Source organism: Lissotriton helveticus, chromosome 4_1 (genome assembly GCF_964261635.1).
Source record: "Lissotriton helveticus chromosome 4_1, aLisHel1.1, whole genome shotgun sequence".
NCBI lineage: Eukaryota > Metazoa > Chordata > Amphibia > Caudata > Salamandridae > Lissotriton > Lissotriton helveticus.
In genome coordinates this window covers 2,102,181,630-2,102,202,887 of record NC_136063.1, presented here as the reverse complement: position 1 = coordinate 2,102,202,887, position 21,258 = coordinate 2,102,181,630, and the positions used below count along the sequence as shown (strand labels likewise).

At 44.8% G+C, this 21,258-nt stretch overlaps 1 protein-coding gene across 8 annotated transcripts in view; it reads right to left on the bottom strand.

The window, feature by feature from the left end:
• LOC144829535 (phosphatidylinositol-binding clathrin assembly protein-like) overlaps window positions 1-21,258 on the bottom strand; it is a 995,507-nt gene that overhangs the window by 746,403 nt on the left and 227,846 nt on the right. For all 8 annotated transcript variants that reach the window (XM_078688772.1, XM_078688773.1, XM_078688774.1 and 5 more), the window contains exons 7-9: window positions 13,298-13,404; window positions 12,679-12,720; window positions 11,190-11,275 (exon numbers count right to left, since the gene is read on the bottom strand). In XM_078688772.1, the coding sequence (XP_078544898.1) occupies window positions 11,190-11,275; window positions 12,679-12,720; window positions 13,298-13,404 (235 nt within the window). The remainder of the gene's footprint in view (window positions 1-11,189; window positions 11,276-12,678; window positions 12,721-13,297; window positions 13,405-21,258) is intronic.

The following is a 21,258-nucleotide window of genomic DNA, read 5'->3' as shown; positions in this document are numbered from 1 at the left end:
AGATGCTCCTGCTGCTGTTGCTACTGTAGCCATTTCTCACTTACTAGAAACAGGTCTTACTAAGTCAAAGTACAAAGTGAGAATGAGGAAAAAAGGTGGGGGGCTTTCATCATTTTGGAAAAAAAACTGTTCTGAACCAATGAAAAGTGTTATTTTCAGGTCACATGACCCGACGCGCTTACGCTACGCGCCCTGTATGCGCTCGGGCGCTTCCGGGTGCGCTTACGCCGTGCGTCATAAGACGCATCACGCGGCTACGCGATACGTCACGATGATGTTTTCATTCGCGGCAATAGCGCTAACGGGACGCTCACCGGTACGCGCACCGGGAGCACTCCGCAACACTGCGCTTACCGGTGCACTCACCGGGAGCGCTCCAGGGCAAACAAAGGAAAAATATACATAAAAAATAGTATTACATAAATATACAATATAAAATTCATTATAAAAAATATATTTCATAGCTATAGAGATTTGCTATTAAAAAACCTTTGAAATTCACTGAAAAAAACATAGGTTTGAGGCCCTATATATAGTTAGGAATTAGCATTTACAAAACCTATGAAATTCACTGAAAAAACCATAAGTTTCACACCAGTTATAGTTAGGAATTAGCATTTAAAAAACCTAATAAATTCACTGAAAAAACCATAGGTTTGACACCAGTTATAGTTAGCTGGAAATTTTACTGACATAAAACCATTGAAATTCCCACGTTATAGTTAGTTGGACTCACTATAACTTGCGCGCCTGCAATGCACTGCTGATGACGTCACATATTACATCACTCATGACATGGTCAGTGACATCACTCATGACATCTTGTATTTTCAGGATAATCAAAGGAAATATAAAATAAATCCAGACAAGGCGCTTTTCCACAAAACAGTGAAAAAACTACAGATGGAGGATGGGCTTCTAGTGAAACCTTCCGATAAAGGAGGTAATGTGGTTCTGTGGGGGAAAGAACAATATTAAAAGGAGGCACTCAATCAACTGCAGGATTGTAGTTGTTACAGGAAAATAAGCCCCAAGGAATATGACAATGTAATAATTGAATTTCATGTAAGACTGGACCACTGGAAGGAAAATGGACTACTCAGCTGGGATGAGCATAAGTTCATAAAACAGGATAATCCAGTGGTTCCTGTCTTTTACATGTTGCCAAAGATCCACAAAAATGCCACTAGTCCACCAGGGAAGCCCATCATCTCCTCATGTGGAAGCCTATTTGAGAATGCATCGCGGTATATTGACTATTTCTTGAACCCTATTGTCAGATCACTCCCTTCTTACTTGAAAGACTCAACAGACTTTTTAAAGTGTATATATGATATATGTTGGGATCCAGAAACGATGGTTCTTTTAACATTAGACATTTCTACATTATACACGAGCATACGACATGTAGATGGGCTGAGGGCTAGCGAGCATTATCTGAATTTGAGACCGGCACGACTTGTTTCACAGAATAGAATGATTCTTGAAATCATGGAGTGGTGTCTTACAAAAAATATTTTTCTTTTTGGCAGTGATCTTTATCTCCAGGAGAGAGGGACCGCGATGGGCACCTGCTTTGCCCCCAGCTACGCTAATTTACATCTCGGCTGGTGAGAGGAGCGGGTGCTCAGAGGGGGCCCACTTGATCACTGGACGGAACACATTCTATTATGGGTCAGATATATCGACGATGTCTTCGTGCTGTGGCAGGGCACGGAGACATCTATCAATCTGTTCATAGATGAGTTGAACCAGAATTCATTAAATCTAGAATTCGTGGGAAACTCTAGTAAAACAACAATAGATTTCCTCGATATTAGGATTACCCCCATAAACTGTAAATTAGAAACTACAGTGTTCCGAAAGATAACTGCAGGAAATTCAATCTTGCATGCAGGGAGCGCCCATCCAACAGCTCTGATAAGGAGTATTCCATTTGGAGAATTTTATAGAGCAAGGCGCACTTGCAGCAGTGATGAGCAGTATGATAAGATTGAAAACGAAATGATTCAGAGATTCATTCAAAGAGGGTACAAGGAGACGATTCTGAAAGGGGCATCTAACAAAGCCAGAAAGTTGGTTAGACGAAATATACTCTTCGAACCATCTAGAACTCAGAGGCAGAAGAATTTGGACAAAACACAAAATACACAAGTTTCTCCAAGATTTATAACGACCTTCAATACCAAACATAAAGAAATAAGAAAAATATTGAGAAAACCCTGGTATCTGGTGAGGAATGACCCAGTATTGGGGTCCAGGGTCAAGAAGAATCCCGAGATAACGTATAAAAAATCCAAGTCCTTAAAAGATCTAGTGGTGAGAAGTGAGTTCGTAGATAAAAAGAAGAGTAATGCAGATTGGTTAAAGTCTAAATCTGGTTTTAAGAGATGTTCAAATTGTAAAGCCTGTCAGTATGGGATGAACCGTACTGACTTTAAAACCTCTTTTAACAAAACTGTGACAGTCAGAAGTGCCATTAACTGTAAAAGCGAATACGTGGTTTATTTGCTACAATGCCCGTGCCCCAAGATATATATTGGTAGTACTATTTTACCAGTGCACCAACGAATTTTGCAGCACAGACGTGCCATTGTTAATCAGGTCAGATCCTACCCTGTGGCTCGGCACTTTGAGTTACATCACCAGAGTAATCCCAAGGGCCTACAATATTCATGCATTGCGGAGGTCCCAAAGAAAAAGAGGGGAGGAAATAGAAAAGGGGAGCTCAGGAAACTGGAAACTTATTTTATCCTAGAGTTCAACAGTAAAGAGCCACATGGTCTAAACGTGGAAGAGGATCTGTATACCTGTTTAGCCTGATTGTATCGTATTTTAGATTATGACTAAACAGCCTCGAGTTTACCCAAACTGCATATTGAAACTATGAATTGTAAATACTTTTAATGAAAAAAAAGGTGTTTTTTAAAAAAAATTCCTTTTTTACGCTTCTTTTAACACATGGGGTAATGTAACTTGCTAATTTGAAGTGGCTTCGTTATGAATGGAACGTCCTAAGTAATGATTTTTTGTGACTACTTGTGCGCTGATACCTCCTTTCGCTTTTTAACTTGTTGTGCAATATTAATGTAATGTTTGTAAAAATAATGATTACCTGATGTTGTTGTTTTAAGCATTAGCACTTTAGTCTTGGATATTTAGTAGATTTAAGCACTAGCACTTTTGAGTGTTCGTAGGGCCTTGTGCAATATATAGAGTGATCGTTTACAGTAAGAGATTATTATTGTTTACAAACCGATGTGCAATAAGAGAGTATTATTGTTTACTAAAGCACTAGCACTTTAATTGTAGGCCAAATGCAATTCATTTAGTAGTTTTTAATTAACAACTATTATTGATTACATTAAGCACTTGGACTTTATGATTTAATGAGGTAATCAGAATTAGGAAAGTGGTATAAGTAGGTATCTTTCCATTCTAAAGGAATTTACGTAATCTAGCCACGATTCAAACCAAAAAAGATTATGGAATTTGTTGCCTGAGGCCTAAATGTAAGCAATAAACTGAGAGCGAAGTTTGAGCAGGCAAAGAAAAGAAAACGTTAATAATTCCGTCTGTATAAATTTGTCAGATCAAGCACTGATAGGGAAAATGGTACTTGCCGGAAAATTGTTGAACCTTTATTGTTTGTATGACTACAACGTTTGTAATGCACTTGCATATTTTTGAATAGGATTATTGATGTTTGATACTGTTTTTTTTAAGGTTTGCGCCGAAACAGACAGTATCCTCTTAAATGCACTGCACAAAAGCTGCTTTTAACTTATAAGTGCTAAAATGGCCGCTGCATTTACAGGCAATTTGTCCAGTATTTTATGGTCCCTTTACTGTGTTCATTACCCTATCTGTGTATTTATGGAAGCATTGATTGGCTATACAAACATCGTGATCAAGGGAGCATGACTCCCGAAGCGCGTTGATGGATGTGATGTAAGACTCAATAAAGAAGCCTAATTTAAAGATATCCACGAGTGAGTGCCGGATGATTTCCTTGAAAATAATTAAAGAAATCCCATTTTGAATATATATATATATATATATATATATATATATATATATATATATATATATATATATATATATTTTTTTTTTTTTCTTTTTATTAACGTTTATTTTTCATTTTAGCAACTTGGAACAGGACAGTCATTACAAGAATATACAAGTCAAGATATACGGAACAGTACAATTAGAGGTTCCATCACAACCCATTCAACAATCATATATGTAGATTTCTGCGCTATAAGCATCAAATAAAGTTGATGCCTATTCCCAATCTCAAGTCTGTGTGTGGACATTACTATTTATCACAAGAGAGTGAGAGAAGCAGGTCAGTTGCAATCTCCCAGATATAATTGCATCACAAAGGGCAACTGCTGGGGTCTGTCCATCCGTGACGGATATTCAGACAATACAAGGAAAAGGGGGAAGGGAAAAGGGTAGGGTCCCACTCTGGTTTAATACTAATCCTCCAACTGTCTTAGGGTGAAAGGATATTCAAAGATATTGGAGAAGATGCCTCACTCACTTATTGTGACGTGCTTCATCATAGGCGTCTTTCTACACCCAGGTAAGATGGTACTACCTGGGCGGACTCAACCAAAAGATGTTATGGGAGTTCTTATATATAATATTAACTGGCCATGCAGGGAACCAGATGAGTGATGTTAAAAATACCTACAGGTATACCCAAACCATATGTTTATTCATAGGGTACCTGGGGTACTAGATAAAAAATGTGGTATAGAAGAGGGGTTTCTTGAACCTTATTCGCTCAATTGTACCCGCATCAGAATGCCAACATGTTTGGGCCCACAGCTAGAGCCCTCACGTGTCTGGGACCTTCTTCAGGGCTGGAATCTCTACTCGTCAACATCCCTGCTAAAAAGAATCACGCCTACTGCATGCAACTATGAGGCCTAGTGCGCTCACCTGTTTATTTGGTCTTCCAGTGGTATTTCTACAAGACAAAAGTAACAAGAAAGAATCTATAGTGGGGTGATCAACTAGTACAGTTATGGGTAAATATTTTTCACCAAGCACTTTTTCCCGTTTTTTTCTAGATGAGTATTACATTTTAACTGTTATCCTTTAATCTATGGTACACTAGGTGAATTTCCCTTGATACCCCTATTCTACAAATCAGAATTTTAATCTGTATATACTCATTAAAACAAAATCTGTTTTGCGGTGAAAACTCCAACTGATGTCCAATGTGCTTGTAGTGATAGGTGTCAAAATCACAAGCATCAATTTATTAACACACACACATATTGTGATATATTGTGTGGAAACCATCTATGTGTCCAAGTCTCTTATTTGAATTAATTTGATACCATATCGTTCTTGATCTAAATTTCTATGCTTACCTACTGGGTAACGCTACTAAGCACCATGCAGGTCAGGAGGTTCGGTGCTGTCTTATAGTCAAACACTGTTGGAATAAAATGCATAATGTGTCATAACTTTGTTTGCAACAACTATTCCCAATAGTGGGACCGATCAAGTTTGTTACTCAGCTGTAGCTCTGTTATCCCCACAGCCTGGGTTGCAGTAATCATGCTCCCTTCTCATGACATATTTGTCGGTTTTTCACCTTTATTCAACCATACACTGGCTTTTGATGCGAGTGAGATCCTGTCATTGGATCTGGACCTCGTATCTCTCATACATGGCCTGTAGATCTGTGGCCCGTATTTCTCCAAAGTATATATTGGTTGTCTGCATCATTTTTCTTCTCAGCGATGATCATAGTCTGCGAGTTTTTTGACATAACCAGTTGCTCTTTATGTCAAAAGTCAGGAGAAATTAAGTGGTTTTAGGGGGCAGTGTCTGCATGTTTCACTCGGTCATTTCGACACGCATCTTGTGTCTCACTTTCCTACAATCTCAACACATGCCCATCATCTTGCGGCTCCTGTACCACCCATCATCATGTAGTGTTTTTGGCGGACGGGGTCAGAATGTCCAGGAAATGAGGGATATCAAGCGATTTTTACGATCACATATCCATATATCCCTCATTCCTATGTGCATACATCTCATCTCTCACTCGCTCACTCTTATTATCTGAAAGCACCCGTCTTCCTGAGTCTCCCATCCCGCCAGACACCGAACAAAGTTGCCGGTGGGGCAGGGTTATTACTAGACACTGTCCGCATTACTTCACAAACGTGTGGCAAGTCAGCATTGCTCATAGGGATATCAAGATCTTACACCCCGCAAGCTTGGATGGGGACTCCTATTGCGTCAGTCCTCATAGCTTTGTAGAGAAGCATAACTAAGTGTCTACCCGACCAGAGGTCAACAATTTCCTCAGCCAGTTCTGTTTAGCTACAGCCGTTAAGCCTGCATGTTGCAGGAACTGTCCCTGACCTAGACCAAAGTCTGTGCAAGCATTTTCAAATAAGAAAGGATTCATCCGGGTACAGTGCCCCCAACTGCTCACAGCCGCCCTCTCTCCATGACTGGAAGGACACACGAGTCATCAGCTGCCTAATCGGCTACAACATCCATACCGGGAGTTCCCTATGAAACTGTGTATGTTTTAACACTGTCATAACAAAGCACATCCACACTCTGGCCGTCTGCCACACTATGTACAGGACATCCTTCGGGACGCCCACTCCCTTCATTAGTAGTTCAAGGAGGCAACTTGAGTCCACCAACACTTCCAGTAGTCGTGTTTCCCAGCTAGGGTCTTCATCCAGCGACTGTGCTGCATGTTGCGTAGGACATGGGTAATGTCACTAATACCACCCTGCCCAATAATAGGGAAATAAGGAGCGAGTCCAGTTGTCTAAACATTTGCGCCGGGAGAGAGCACAGAGTATTCTGGAGTACATCTGGGCAGGAGCACCATCTTCGAGATAGCAAGTCTCCCCATCAGGGACAAAGGAAGTGCATTCCAGAAGGTGACTGAGGCCTTGATGGAGTCCAGTACTCTGCCCATGTTAAGCTGCAAATGTTGGGCACAGGAGTGGGCTAGTTGAATCCCCAGATACCATAAAGACACAGATTCCCAGCATAATCCCATGGCTGGGAAACGGTCCGCTGGGGTCCCAACTAGGGAAGCCAAGGAGAACACCAAAGACTTGGCCAGAGTAATTTTGCAGCCCCGATACACTCCAAATTCGTCCAGGAGGTGCTGGAGCACTGGCATCCCACCTCAGGGAAAAGAAATATAGAACAACCCATTATTTGCATGCAATGAAATAGTATGTTATACGTCCCCTAAACGTTTGGCCCGCATCCCCAGGTCTCGCCGTGCCCCGATTGCCAGGGGCTCTATCGCCAGGGCAAACAGGAGTGGGGAAAGCGGGCATCCCTGCCACATCCTCCAACCCAACATCCATGTCTCTAATCAACTCTGTCCCATGTTAACTCTATAGGGTGCATGTACAGTAGCCTAATCCACACTCAAAATTGAGGACTGATCCTCAGAACCTCCAACAAATCAACCTAATCAATCGTACCGAACACTTTCTCCAAGTGATTGGAGACTAGTGCCATTTCCCCATCTAGTTCCTCAGCCTCATTAAGCACATGCGCTAGGCGCCTCAGATTCATACCCATGCTTTGGCCCGGAATGAAGCCACACTGGTCCTCTTGTACCAATGTAGTCATATGGTGGGACCAGTCAGTTCACCAGCAGTTAAACAGTATTTCTATGTCCAAAGCTTCCAACTCTTCACTTATTTCATCCTGGAAACAGGTCGTAACGGTATGGTGTAATGTTGGGATTCGCGGCATACACCCCCCGCAAGTGCCCCCAAAACCCTTTCACTACTCAGTCTCTTCTGGCCACAACATTATTCTCAGCAGTGGTTAGGTGCATTATCAATGGCAGTGGGTGTTTCCTGTGAAGAATCCATGCTTGGGGTTTACCCATATTACCCTCCCTATGCAGTTGCGCCGGTACTGCTTAAGTGTAAACTAGTCCAGGTGGTCTTAGATGTCACCTATACCCCTGCGCACGCCCCAGTCCTCTGCCTGCCATTCCGGTCAAGTTAAATCCTGGGCCTGTATTAAAGTCAAATTAAGTTCCTCAATGTCCATCTACAACCACAATTGTCTCCATACACCACATGCTAACCCCGTATAGCCATCCTGTACCACAGTTTAAGGCCTCCTACTCCGTTGCTCAAGTCGACGTGGAGCCCCAATTAGAGTCCAAGTAGTCTATCATGGTTTGTGACAATTCCCCCCCCCTCCACTCCCACCCCACCGGATCAGTCAGCACCTCTGCAGGCATCCTCCAATTCCAGGTCCCTAGCGTAGGCTGGCCCCCTAATATTTCACAAAAAACCAGAGTGTGATCAGGGAGGGGGAGTGTCCCATATGTCTTATAATCAAGTCTGGATGGCAAACTCCGCTCATGAAGTTTGCGGAATTTGCCGCTCTCCGGGTTACGTGGAGCTCCCGGAGTTCCGAAAAACTCTGCTTCGTATAGTCCGATGTTCTGCTTAACCCCCTAAGCACCTTTTGTCATGAGGGGCTTTGTATTTGCCCAGGGAGGAGTCCTATCTAGGTTGCAGTCCAGGACACAATTAAAGTCACCCAGCCAGAGCGATGGAGTCTCTATCTCCTGTATGGCCAAGTCGTGCATTGCTAAGAAAAAAAGCCAGGTCGCCGGTATTCGTGAGTTAGTGTTAAGTAGCATGAGTGCTTGACCAACCAGGGACCCCTGTGAAAAGACGTATTTCCCACCCATGCCTGCTACTAAATACGTCAGTGAGAACAGTAGGCCCGTAGGATCCATATCAGGGTGCCCCTGGCATAGGTGGAGTATGAAGAATGGAATACCGATCCACGCCATTTTCCGCTATTCTGGCTGCCCCTGTGTCGTCCAAGTGCGTCTCTTGGAGGTATGCTACATGATCCTATGCCTTTTAAGGACAGAGTGTATTCTAAATTGTTTCATGTCAGGAATCTATAACTGCCCCCCATCACCCACTGTGCACCATGATAAAACCCCTCTGAATCTATACATTTCAACTGGGCGTCAGACTGCCTAAAAACCAAACCCTGAACTGAAGAACAAAAACTATTACAACAAATCCCGCCCACCTACCCTCGGACATACATAGCTCAACTTGTGGTCTACCCATGCCCACACACTGCATGTGCCAGGACCTGAAATGCATCCCTACTCGTCCAACAGGGACGGTTGATACCTACCCGTGCACCCATGGCCAGCTCATTTGAATTGCATCCAGTACCCTTTGTTCAGTTACTATGTATAGCAACCAGTAACAGGTCATTCCCACAGGACAAGTGTTCACTTGCTTGGCCTTCTCCCTTTGCAACGCCCATCTAGTGTTACATACCAGTGTCTCCGGCGCGGCAGGGTGGGTCCAGGTCGCAAAGACGCTAACCACACTGAACTGCCCAATAAATCTCCACACTCACTCACCCAGGACCAAATTAAACAAGAGTCATAGTCCTCACAATCTCACTACGAGCCGGTCTCCGCCGCTGTGATTAACAAGGTATCCGGTACTATGTCCAGCTGAGTATCTGTAGCCTGTTCTTGAACCCCAGTGGAAAGACGCTTGTGAGGACAAATCCAACCGAGGACCGTGCTCCTCCGTGTTCTGCAGCTGTATCGTGCCATCGTCATTGATAGATACTCTCGGCAGTCTGAGGGGGCATCGTCGTGGATGTGCCGCCATATTTCTCATCTCCAGGTTGTCCCAGACCTCCGCTGGATGATCATAAATATGCGCCTTTCCTTGGAACATAACTTTAATTAGCACCAGGTAAAGAAACATATAAATTGCAGGTGTAGGGCCCTCAGTTTTTGTTTCGATGTTTGAAAGGATTTGCGCTGGCCCTGTACCTGCTTCGAGTAGTCTGGGTAGATAGCAATGTGACTGTTACGAAGTGTGGGACCTGTTGTTCTCGAACAGCGCGTAGTATACAGTCCCGATCTCTATAGTTGAGGATTTTAGTGATTAGGGCACTAGGTGGAGTGCCTGCCCGCGGCAGGGGGACCACGGCTCTGTGCTTTCTCGCACTACAACAAAAAATTGAGAAAGTCCTTGTGGTTGCAGCGTTGCCTACACCCAGTTCTCCAGTAACTGTTCTATTGCTGTGTCCTCCACTTTCTCTGGAAATCCAAGCACGCGGATATTGCTTCGGTGGAAGCGACCTTCTGCATCCTCCACGTGGCGCTCCAAATCTACCTGTAACTGTGGTCATCTGGGCCAACTGCCGTTTGATGACAAACTCCACACCGCAGTTCCTTGATTTTGACCTCAGCAGTCTTGACCTTGGCCGCCACGTTCAGGAAATTAATGTCGATGGATACTGCTTGAAACTTGTTTTCGAGCGCTGTGTGGGACCCATGAATTGCCGCCAATAAGTCAGCCCATCCTGCTTTAAGACACCCTCGGACTGGCTCTCCGCAGCATCTTCAACCCTTTGGAAGGTAAGTCTGAGTCGCTTGGCAGGGGAGTGGTATATTGAGCATTGTCGCTCACTGAGTGTGAACATGCAGCTCTATCCTTGCCCATGGTTATGGATAATGGTAACTGAGATGTTCCCTGGACTGTAGAGGAATGTGTAACTTCCCAAGCGTTGTGCAGAGATCGTGGGGGCCCCCACCGCCAACACACTGCCCCTCCACCTTCACCCAGATTTCTACTGACTCTCCATGTGGTTAGCATGGCTGAGGGCTTTCCGGCTAGCCAATAGGGTAACAGTGCCCACAGGACACTCCGCTACCGAAGTTCAATATTAGGGTTCCTTCACAGGAGTTCTCACCACTCTCGGAGTTCACCGCGGTATTTCTACGTTGGTTGCTACCCCCAGAAGATTGGGGGGACTGAGGTGGCCTCCCCATCACCAACCACTGCTCTGTGTCATACCTCTGTTCATACGGAATTCATCTTCCTGCTTAAACAGCATATTAAATAATTTCACAGTTTTTCTCTGATTTCTCTCAGATACTGACTAGCTGATCTGTATATTATGTTCTCTTTCAATTAAAAAAACAATCACATTTTTAACAGAAGGATTAACAATGTTATCTGGCTTAGTGGAATAAGTGACAAACTACAAGAAGTATAACAGAACAATTCTCTAAAGCCTGTATTTCAAATAGGATAACAATACTAAGCTTCAGCACATCATGCATCAGTCATTATCAGATTCTACATGCACCTCACCTGCTAGCAGCAGAAAGTTCCTTTGTTTTTTTCCCTTCCAGCGAAGCTAAGTGCTGCTCCAAAGCTTCGAGCAAACTGCTGGGCGCCTAAAGATAAATATGTTTATAAGACATACTTTTTTTTAAGTTACATCAAGAATATGGTTTAAATAAGAATCTTCAGTTTTGCCCCACAACACTTTGAATAAAAGAAGTTCCAAGTTTCACACTGGGGCTTATACACTGTAAGTAACTTTACTCCTCTTACGCTAGGTTAAATTTAAGTGCTACTAAGAGCCAGCCTAATTTTGGTTGGTGTCGGAGTATTTAGATACTTTCTTAACGACTTACGAATTCACATAATTAGAATAAAAAAATATTTGATTAATTTTAATACTGTTCTCATGGAAGTAAATTCAAATGACTCATTATAAAGATGTTTTACGAACACCTTCAGACTAAGAAAAAATTGGACAAAGCAATAAGGAAAACATGGTGAAGGATTTTATTGCCCTGGACTGGTTCCTTTAAATGGTTATGTTGACATTTTGCATTTGCATGCTTCGGCATGACTGACTGATTGTAGATTGCTTAAGTCTGGTATCACGTAAACCAATTAGTGTGAGCTAGTTTTCCGAACTCAAGGAGTACATAGATAATACAGGTCAATTTAAACGGAGTTCGACTGGAAGTTGGTAAAGCTCTTTTAGTGTAAGTGGAATATGGTTGAAACGCCTCCCACTGCTAATGATGCAAGCAGCCAGATTGTTTTTAATAGGAAATTGCAGAATGTCTACAAGGAACCACAGACTGCTCTTGGCAAAATGAGTCCATGAGCAGAGTACTTAAGTCTTTGAGGAATGAATAACCTTATCCTCCTAAACATACTGGGCTGATACTGTTTTGTTCATTAGATTGATTCATCTACTGCTATGCCTCAATTTTGCATTGTCTCTGCTTTGTAGTGCTTCAAATGGGGTTTAATTTGATCTAGTGTGGACATTTAAACAGCTTGGTCTGACATACATACTGAAAAGATTTACAAATTGTCAGACCACTAGTGAATATCTTTATTGCCATCTTTGTAACACATATTGAACAGACATGTATCATCCATTAAAGTGGTAGGTGTAAAAAAGTTTTCCAACTAGCTTTGAGGTCCGCTCAATCTCAATTCTTCAGATATTGACCCCGACTGAATTATGGACTGAAGAAAAAAACAGCACATTTTAATATCCTACATAGAGCATCTTGGGTTTTCATCTCCAAAATAGGCAGTTTTGCCACTCTGGAACCTCACTTAAAGGATGACCTAATTAGACTAGTGTTCTATCCACTAGAATAGGCTAAATACAACTTCAGTACACAAGTTCATGGAAATGTGTTCCATATAAAAATATATGGAAGAGAATGATTCTCAGAATGAATATGGTTACTACACATCAACTATTAAAAACACAAGGGGAATAAATAAAAAAACTGGGTAAAATTAATGTGAAATGTACACTGACCTGAGTAAGATCTGGAATGTCACCCTGATCAATTCCAACTTGCTGAGTTCACAAAAAAGGAAAAGAAGTGCACATTACTACATGCAGTGGCAATGGAATAAGAGAATAGTGATGGCTGAATGCTTACATGCAAGCTCGTGTATTAAAAGGGACATTACTAACTTTCTGAACTGGTACAGTTGCATTTGCAAATCTAAAGCTACAAATTTAAAGGCACAATTATGATGTGCTATCACGAAACCAATAAATGTGTGAATATTTTCATGCAAATAATACAGAAAACAAATATTCACATCACAAACAACAGCTGGGATCTGTCTTTTACAAACAAGATCACTTAATTTTAATTAGCAATAACCTGCAAATCTTTTACTCAAGAATAAATTAAAAATTATGAATGGAAGAAAACACAAAATGTTTTCTATATTGACTGCAGTACTTTACCATGAACTTTTTTTGGCCATAATGTACATTATAAGATGAATTATTCACAGCAATGGCACATATAGACTTGAGTTTTTGGTGAAGCAAAACAAGTGGAGTAGTCATGCAGAACACATGCTGCTGTACCAGTGCGGTTAGCTAAATAAAGCCCCTCTGTTGTCAGGATAAATCTTACCTCTGCAACTTTGAGAAATTCCGATAATTTAGTCATCCTGGCGAGGAACTTTTTGTAGATATCTAATGCTTCTTTGCATTGGGTCTTTTTCATATCAAAATATTTTTCTACAAATAAAAATATGCATTTTTATACCATCTAGTACATAAAGAAAAATAAATAGGCACTTATCTTTAAGACTGCTTGCAAAATACTCTGAATGCTGAAACTACTAAAGAACGCAATTTAAACAAGAGGATATTAGCATTTGTTACTTTTTATTTCATTCACAATAACACTAGGCTGATGGGTGAAACAAAATTCGAAGTGAGGCTGATAGCACAAGAGAACCATTCACAATCACACACGCACACATCATATTTCCCCTTCATTCTCTAGCATGAACAGATTATTAACATCTTAATTCATCTTGCTGTAAAAGCACAAAAAGTGATACTTCTGGCATACTCTGTAGTGCAAATTAAGTAGCACTGATGAAACGTAGTTATCGAATCTCAGCCGTCGGTTATGGATATTGATTGTTTTAGCTCAGTGTATGCTTCATAGTGCAGCTTTACTGGTAAACACTGCTTGTTACTACAACGAGCACTACTAACACCATCAGATTAGGATTTTGTGTATACTCCTGAAATGCAATAAATTTTTCCTTCCATGCAGCCAGCAAAGGTATCTGACTTAGCAGCAAAGTATTGAAACAAAACAACCTTAGTAAGAACCGCATCTATAGGAGAGAATTATAGAATAAAGGTTCAGATATCACTGTCAAAAAACTGTAGACATGTCCTCAGATTCAGAAGAAGGCTTTTCTTAAAACAGAAGCTCATGTAACATCTGTCCATTCGTATGGAGTTTCAATAGAATGAAAATGTCAGTAATTGACAGAACAGCGTGTGAGAAAGTGACTCTTTTGACTTGTTTAGCCCGCACTTTTGGCCTGGACATTGATTTGGTTTTGATTGTAGTACACAGGGTCTCTGCCAATCAGGTCCTGGGTTCCAGTGATTCTTCACTAAAAACGATTCCTCAATTGGCCCTTCAGGCCCCCTGTAAGTCCGTAGTAAAAGATACCTGGGTACCAAAGGCATTGAGACTGAAGAGGATCCCCTTGGGACCCCTCACCTAGGCCATGCAGACTGTCACTGCAGCATGCATGGCCTGCTGCATACAAAATGACAAAGTTGATATGGCACACTACCTATGTGCCATGCTAACTAGCACGGCGTAAGAGCTGGGCAAGTCATCCCCCTCTAGCAGCCCTTAACGGCATTAAGGCAGGGTGCACTATATTCCAGTTGTGGTAATATCTGCATGAACAGATATTCCCCTACAATATTGGGGTCTATTCCTTAATTTTGTTAGTGACAGAGAAGCCACAGGGAGTGCATGGGCTGGAAGCTCGACAACTCTAGTTCCACAGCACCATTTTAAAAAAAAAAATTTTTGAAAATATTTTTATTGGTTCAGCAGTTACATCAACGCACATATCAAATTTCAAGACAATATTAACTTGTCACGAGTATGATGTCAATTACAACATAGAAATAACGTTTCTATTTCCCATTTTCCTGTGAATGCAACTCCCCCCTCCCACCCTCTGCAGCACCACACTTCATGCAAAAGACCGTCAAATGGCAATGTCTCATTACTCCCGTTCAGTGTAATTTCCCAATGTTCCACTCTGTCTCCTACTTCAACATGCATTCGCTATGTTTTGCTATCAAGGTCTGCACCTCTAACATTGTGTATTTGTTCCGCACACCGATGTGAGTGCTGTCATGTGTGTCGGTCGCTACGTGTTATGCTGTAATGCGACTCCTTCGGGTATGGTTTACCAGGCAGATACCTCTTCATCTCGCGCCTTAAGTCCCTCTTCGAATTCCAGTAGTATCGTGTTCCATTCTAGTGAAATGGGATTCTTTCGTAGTCCCCTGTGTTCATCCCTATGTAGCTCCAGTCCTTCCGCCTTACCCCATTTCAGCACCTCCCCACTCCATGTCTCTATATCCGGTGGTCTGGCCGATTTCCATTTCATTGCTATTAACCTTTTTGCCAGTAATAGCGCTAAATCCACAAATCTAGTAGCCACACTCCTCCTCCTCTCCTTGTGACCTAACCCCAGCATTCCATACAGAGAGGACGTGTAGGGCCTACCAGGTGCTAGTTCCGTAAGGAGTCGGTGAATCGTTACCCAATAGTACCCCAATTTGGGACAGTCCCAAAACATATGTATCAGGTCGGCATTATCCTGATTACATCTGGGGCAGGAACCCGATGCGTCAGGGAACATTGCGTGTATTCTGTGAGGGGTTAAGTAAGCTCTGTGGACAATCATCAGTTGGATACATTTGAACTTAGGATTGCGTGAAACTTTTTTCGGCAGTTTCAGAATGTGTTCCCACTCCTTGTCGCTAATACTCCTCCCTGCATCACCCTCCCAGCGCAGTCGGAGGGGTTGTAATGAAACAGCTTTGTTGGTTCTGATACCATTGGTCAGCCATTTCGTTAGGTGGCCACCCGACCCCATAAGATACTGCATAGTGATTAGTGTATTCGTGTCCGGTTCCACCCCGGTCCTAGCCCAGTGGGTGGTTACGTAATAAACGACCTACGCGTGTTGTATGTACAACTCCCGCGGTGTCTGGTGTAAACGGGTGAATTCTGCATTTGTCAAAAGACGGCCCTCCGAGAAAAAATCTCCTATATCGTGGACGCCTGCATCATGCCAGGGTCGCAGTTTGCGTTCTGTTAATGTCCCATTCCCTAAGGGAATCCCCAGCAGCGGTATCGTGGGTGCGTACGTTGATAGTTTGTTCGTGTATTTGACCGCCTTCCTCCATTGTTTTATCGCTAATTGAAGCAGAGGCGAGGCCGATTCCGGCACCTTGGCTTTCGGGAGCAGCAATCGGTGAATATATCCCCTATTTCTGTCCGCTTCCGTCATGTTCAATTCTTGTAGATTACGTCCCGCCAGCCAGTACGCCAGCCATTGAAGCTGGCAAGCATATCCATACGCAATCAGGTCCGGTACTCCCATCCCACCCCTGTCCGCAGGAAGCTGTAATTTGGCTAAGCTTACGCGTCTTCTGCCCGTGCCCCATATCAATTCCGTCAATAGCGTGTTTAGGGTTTTGTAAAAGGACATGGGTACTAGAATCGGCAAGTTTGTGAAGAAATATATCAGCCTTGGCAGTACCACCATCTTAGAGATCGCCACTCTGCCTGCCACCGACAGGGGTAAGGTAGTCCAGAATTGTACCTGTGACTTTAATGCATTTAGGGCCCTACCGAGGTTGCCGTCCAAGAGGTCTCGCGCTTGTCTGTATATGTGAATGCCTAGGTATTTGAAAGACGTGGACGCCATTTGAAATCGGTAAGGCGGAAAGTGTATATGCGATTCCTCCGTTGTCCTGCGAAAATGAAACCCATAGGATTTTGCCTCGTTGATCATGAGGCCCGACAGTCCATGAAAGTCGTTAAAGATCTCCGCTAGTGGTTGCAGCGAACCTGTGACATCGTTTAGGAACAACAAAATATCATCTGCATACGCTGAAATGATATGGTGGGTGTTAAGTCTGGCGATCCCTTTCGCGGCCGCCAGTGTTCGCACCTTTATCATCAAGGGCTCTAGGGCAATTATAAAAAGCTGGGGTGATAACGGGCAGCCCTGTCGTGTACCCTTCGCTATCTCAAACTGGGCAGAGATACACTTGTTGGTCCGTACTCACGCCGTGGGCCTGTGATAAAGTAGAGTCACCCACTTTATGAATTCCGGGGGAATCCCAAATTTTCTCATCACCGCAACCATATAGTCCCATCTAAGGGAGTCAAAGGCCTGTCTAAGGTCCAGGGATATACACCCCTCAGACTCCGTCCCCACAGCATCGTGAGCCATCAGTTGACTTAACCTTCTTAGATTTAAGGCAGTGCTTCTGCCCGGCACAAAACCGCACTGGTCAGAGTGAATCATATCTGGAATATAATGCGAGAGTCGGGTCGCTAAGATCTTGCTAAGTATTTTTGAATCCGTATTTAACAGAGACAAGGGCCTGTAGTTCTCCAATTGCAAAGCGTCCCTTCCCGGTTTCAGTAATGACACTATCAGCGCCTGTAGTGTCGTGTCCGGTAGAGCACCGTTTGCCAGTGCTTCCCCGTATAGTGTGTACAGACGGGGGGCCAGTAGATCGATATATGCCAAATAGAAGTCTGCCAGGAGGCCGTCTGTCCCAGGTGCCTTGTTCCTTGGCAATGCCTTAATGGCCTGTCTAATTTCCGCTATCGTGATGGGTTTCGAGAGATCCGCACTTTGAGCAGTGGTCAGATGTGGGGCGCGTGCGTCAGAAAGGAATGATTAGAAGTCTCGATCCGAGAGCGGTGCGTGTGGGCCATATAAAGCAGAATAATAATGCTGGAATGCGGCATTGATCTCTAGCTGGGTCCGCACTATCTCTCCGGATCCAGCCGTCAGTTCCATTATGGGAGCGCTGTCCGGGGTGTTGCGCGTTAAGCGTGCTAAAAGCGCGCCTGCTCTGTCAGCCTGCGTGTGTTGCCTGTTGGTGTATTCCCTAAAGTCCACTATCCTTAATTCTTCCAATAGTTCCGCATGTTGTATGTGGGCCTCCTGTAGCTGTGTGAGAGTACCATCAGTACCTGCTGCCTCATTCTCCAACATCCCCAGACTGTCCTCCACTACCCGTAGCCTGTCCAGAACCAGGTGCCGAACTCCCACCTTAGTACCCATTGCCACCCCACGTATAGTCGCTTTAAAGGCATCCCATTCAATTTGCCTGGAACTGGCCGTGTTTTCGTTTTCATCAAAGTATTTTGTGCTTGCGTTCAATAGTGTAGCCCTGAAAACTGGATCTTCTAATAAACCCGGGGACAGCCGCCACGTAGGTATTGGAGTGGGCAATCTCCCCCATTGCAAGAACAGTTCTACTGGGTTGTGGTCCGACAGTGTCTTCCCCATGTGTAGTACAGAGATCACTGATGCCGATAGGGACCTGGAACAGAATATGCGGTCAATTCTGGTATGCAGCTTATGGGGCGGGGAGTAAAACGTATATTCCCTATTAGTCGCGTTCAGTGCCCTCCAAGCATCATCTAGGTCCCAGCTATTCGCCCATTGTGCTAACGCTACGGCCTGCTTCCTACTTTCTGTCAAGTGTAGTGGTGGATGTGATCTGTCAAGTGTAAGGTCTAACACTGCATTGCAATCTCCTCCCATAAGCCATTCCTGTGCTGTCCAGTCCGATAATACTCTGCTAACTTCCTCGAAAAACCGTGATTGGTCCGAGTTGGGAGAATATATACTACCCAACACTACGCATGTGCCATTTAGTATCCCCCGTGTGAACACATATCGACCCTCCCTGTCTGCTCTTGTATCTATCGGTTTGAATGGGACCGTGTTTCTAATCCATATTGCCGCCCCCCTGGAGAACACCGAGTAGGTTGTGGCATAAAGTTGGCCTTTCCATTTCCGTGACAACTTAGCGCCTTCTGCCTCATTCAGGTGCGTCTCTTGGAGGTACGCTATATGTATTTGTCGCCTATTAAGTTGGGCCAATACTCTGTGCCTTTTATGCACCGAACCCATGCCCCTCACATTCCAAGTGCAGACCCTGTAATTGTTAGAAGACAGCATGGTATCGAACAGTCTCATCATGGGACATTGCTCCTTTCGGCATTGAAACTGTCAATATGATGTACATTATTAGTGCATTGTGTGCTTGCATTTCCCCAACCTTAAGGTCCCCCTCCCAGAACCGTGGAGGACCAAACCATAGTACCCAACAGGGGTATGAACAGAAAGCAATCGTGTCTGAGCCTGGGGGGGGTGAGCTCAGTCGAACGTTCTCAGTAGATATGTATCAATAGTCTCGGTTGTTTAACACCCTATTAACAGCAGGGTCTGTGGGTCCTTGTCCCTCCCTCCGCTCTGCCATTAAGTATATGCAATACGTTACCAAATTGTATCTGCCGCACCAGCGCTCACATGTCTGCCGCCATCTGCGCTGTAATGCGTGGGAACAAATGCAGGCTGACGTCTGTATCTGATGCCGCCGTTCGAGAGCTGGTGGGGCTATTTGACGCTGTGTCGGTGTTTGCATCATGTTCTGCCAGAGCATTAGTTGTCAACAGCGCTAATTCTATAGGATTCCCTCCTTCTGACACTTCCAGACCATCAGACTGAAGGACCTCCTTCTCTGGGGTCCGCGGGCGGTCCTGGGTCATGTCCTGATCACCGGTCATGCGGACCTGTAACGATTCCGGGCGAGTCCTTTGGGACTGGGGCGGTGTGAGTGTTACTTCCATCCACTCGGAGGCCTCCTCAGGGGTATCAAAGAAATAAGTCTTACGATTATGGATAATCTTCAGGCGTGCAGGGAAGAAAAGTGCATATTTCATATTACGGTCTCTCAGGGCGCGTTTTACTCCCCAGAAAGATGCCCTAGCTTTTTGTACGGCCTGGGTGAAGTCTGGGTATATGGATACCGTTTGGTTCTCATATTTCAGTGGGCCGTTCTCCCTCGCCGCCTTCAGTACTGCGTCCCTGTCTTTGAAATGTAGGAGGCGTGCTATCAGTGGGCGAGGCGGGGCTCCTGGCCTTGGTGGTTTGGGGGGCACCCTGTGCGCCCTTTCAACACTATACATCTGTGTGAGGTCCGCTTGGTCCACGATTGTTTTCAGCCAGTCCTCCACAAAGCGGGTCGGGTTCGTCCCTTCACTCCGATCAGGAATTCCTAAAACGCGAATGTTGTTTCGGCGTGAGCGCCCTTCAGCATCGTCCACTCTGTCTCGTAGTCCCCGAATCTGCTTCTCTAGGTCCTCAAGGCGCGTGGAATGAGCCGTCTGTTGTGGTATCAAGTCATCAAGGGCGAGTTTGTGTTCGGACACTTTCTCAGCCAGTTTCTTGTGATCATCCTTCAGAAGCGATAGCCCTGTTGACATCGTGTCCATTCGTGTTTCAAGGGCTTCCCTTGAGGCCCGAATTTCTGTCAGGATAAGGTCTAGCTTGGCCTCCTGTGTGTTTACGCCGGTTGGGGGGATTATGTCATCATTTGAGGAGGCCAGAGGGTCTTCCGATCCAGAGGATTGCGCCCCATTGCGTGTCACTGGGTCTGGCTGTCGAAGTCTGTTCCGCCCCATCTTCCTTCGTGGCAACTCACTCTACAGGTTGGTATTGTGAAGTGCACTACGTCAGTCCAGCACGATCACGCTCCTACGGTAGGTGATCCACACCAATCGCGCTGGCCTATATCGCTTAGGTATGTTCCAGTAGGGTAACCGCAACGTGTGTGCAGGGGGCGCCTCCCACAGTTCGCCGTGCAGGGTATCCTCGTTGCACCAGGCATCCTTGTAAAGCTGGTGGGTTTGTGCCCGTCCGGATATCAGGGCCGCTGCTGGAGTGTCTTCCTATGGAGACGTCCCCACGTTGCTGCTGTACGCCCGATGAGGGTAGGGCCCGTGCTCAGTGTCCCGCTGTGTTGTTTCCTGCGATACGGGTCACCCAATGCGTGTGTGGTCTATCTGCGGAGTTTTCAGACAAGTCCATACCCCTCGGTGCGGCCGCGGGACATCCCAATGCGGTGACCGTGGGCAAACCCGGAGTCCGGATCTCTGGCTTGCGCACCTTTGTTTTAGCTGGCGTTGTTCCTCCCTCCAGGCTGGCCGCGCCTGCACTGCGGGCCGGGGATCACACTCGCCCACCAATCTCGCCCCTGTGTTCGCACGGGGTCGCCTGTGTCTTCCCGTGTGGTTGTGGCAGTCTGGCGGTCTGGTCCCCTCTCACCTTCAGGGTCGCTGCACTCGGCAGCGTAGGTGTAGTCGCCGCCCTCTTCAAGCGCCTCCTGCCCTCCGGTCCCGATGTGGCGCCGGCGCCCCCGGGGTGCCTCTCGTAGCAGCAACGGCGATCGGCAGAGCCTCAAGCGCAGGCCGCGGCCATCCCCGTCACTCCAGCC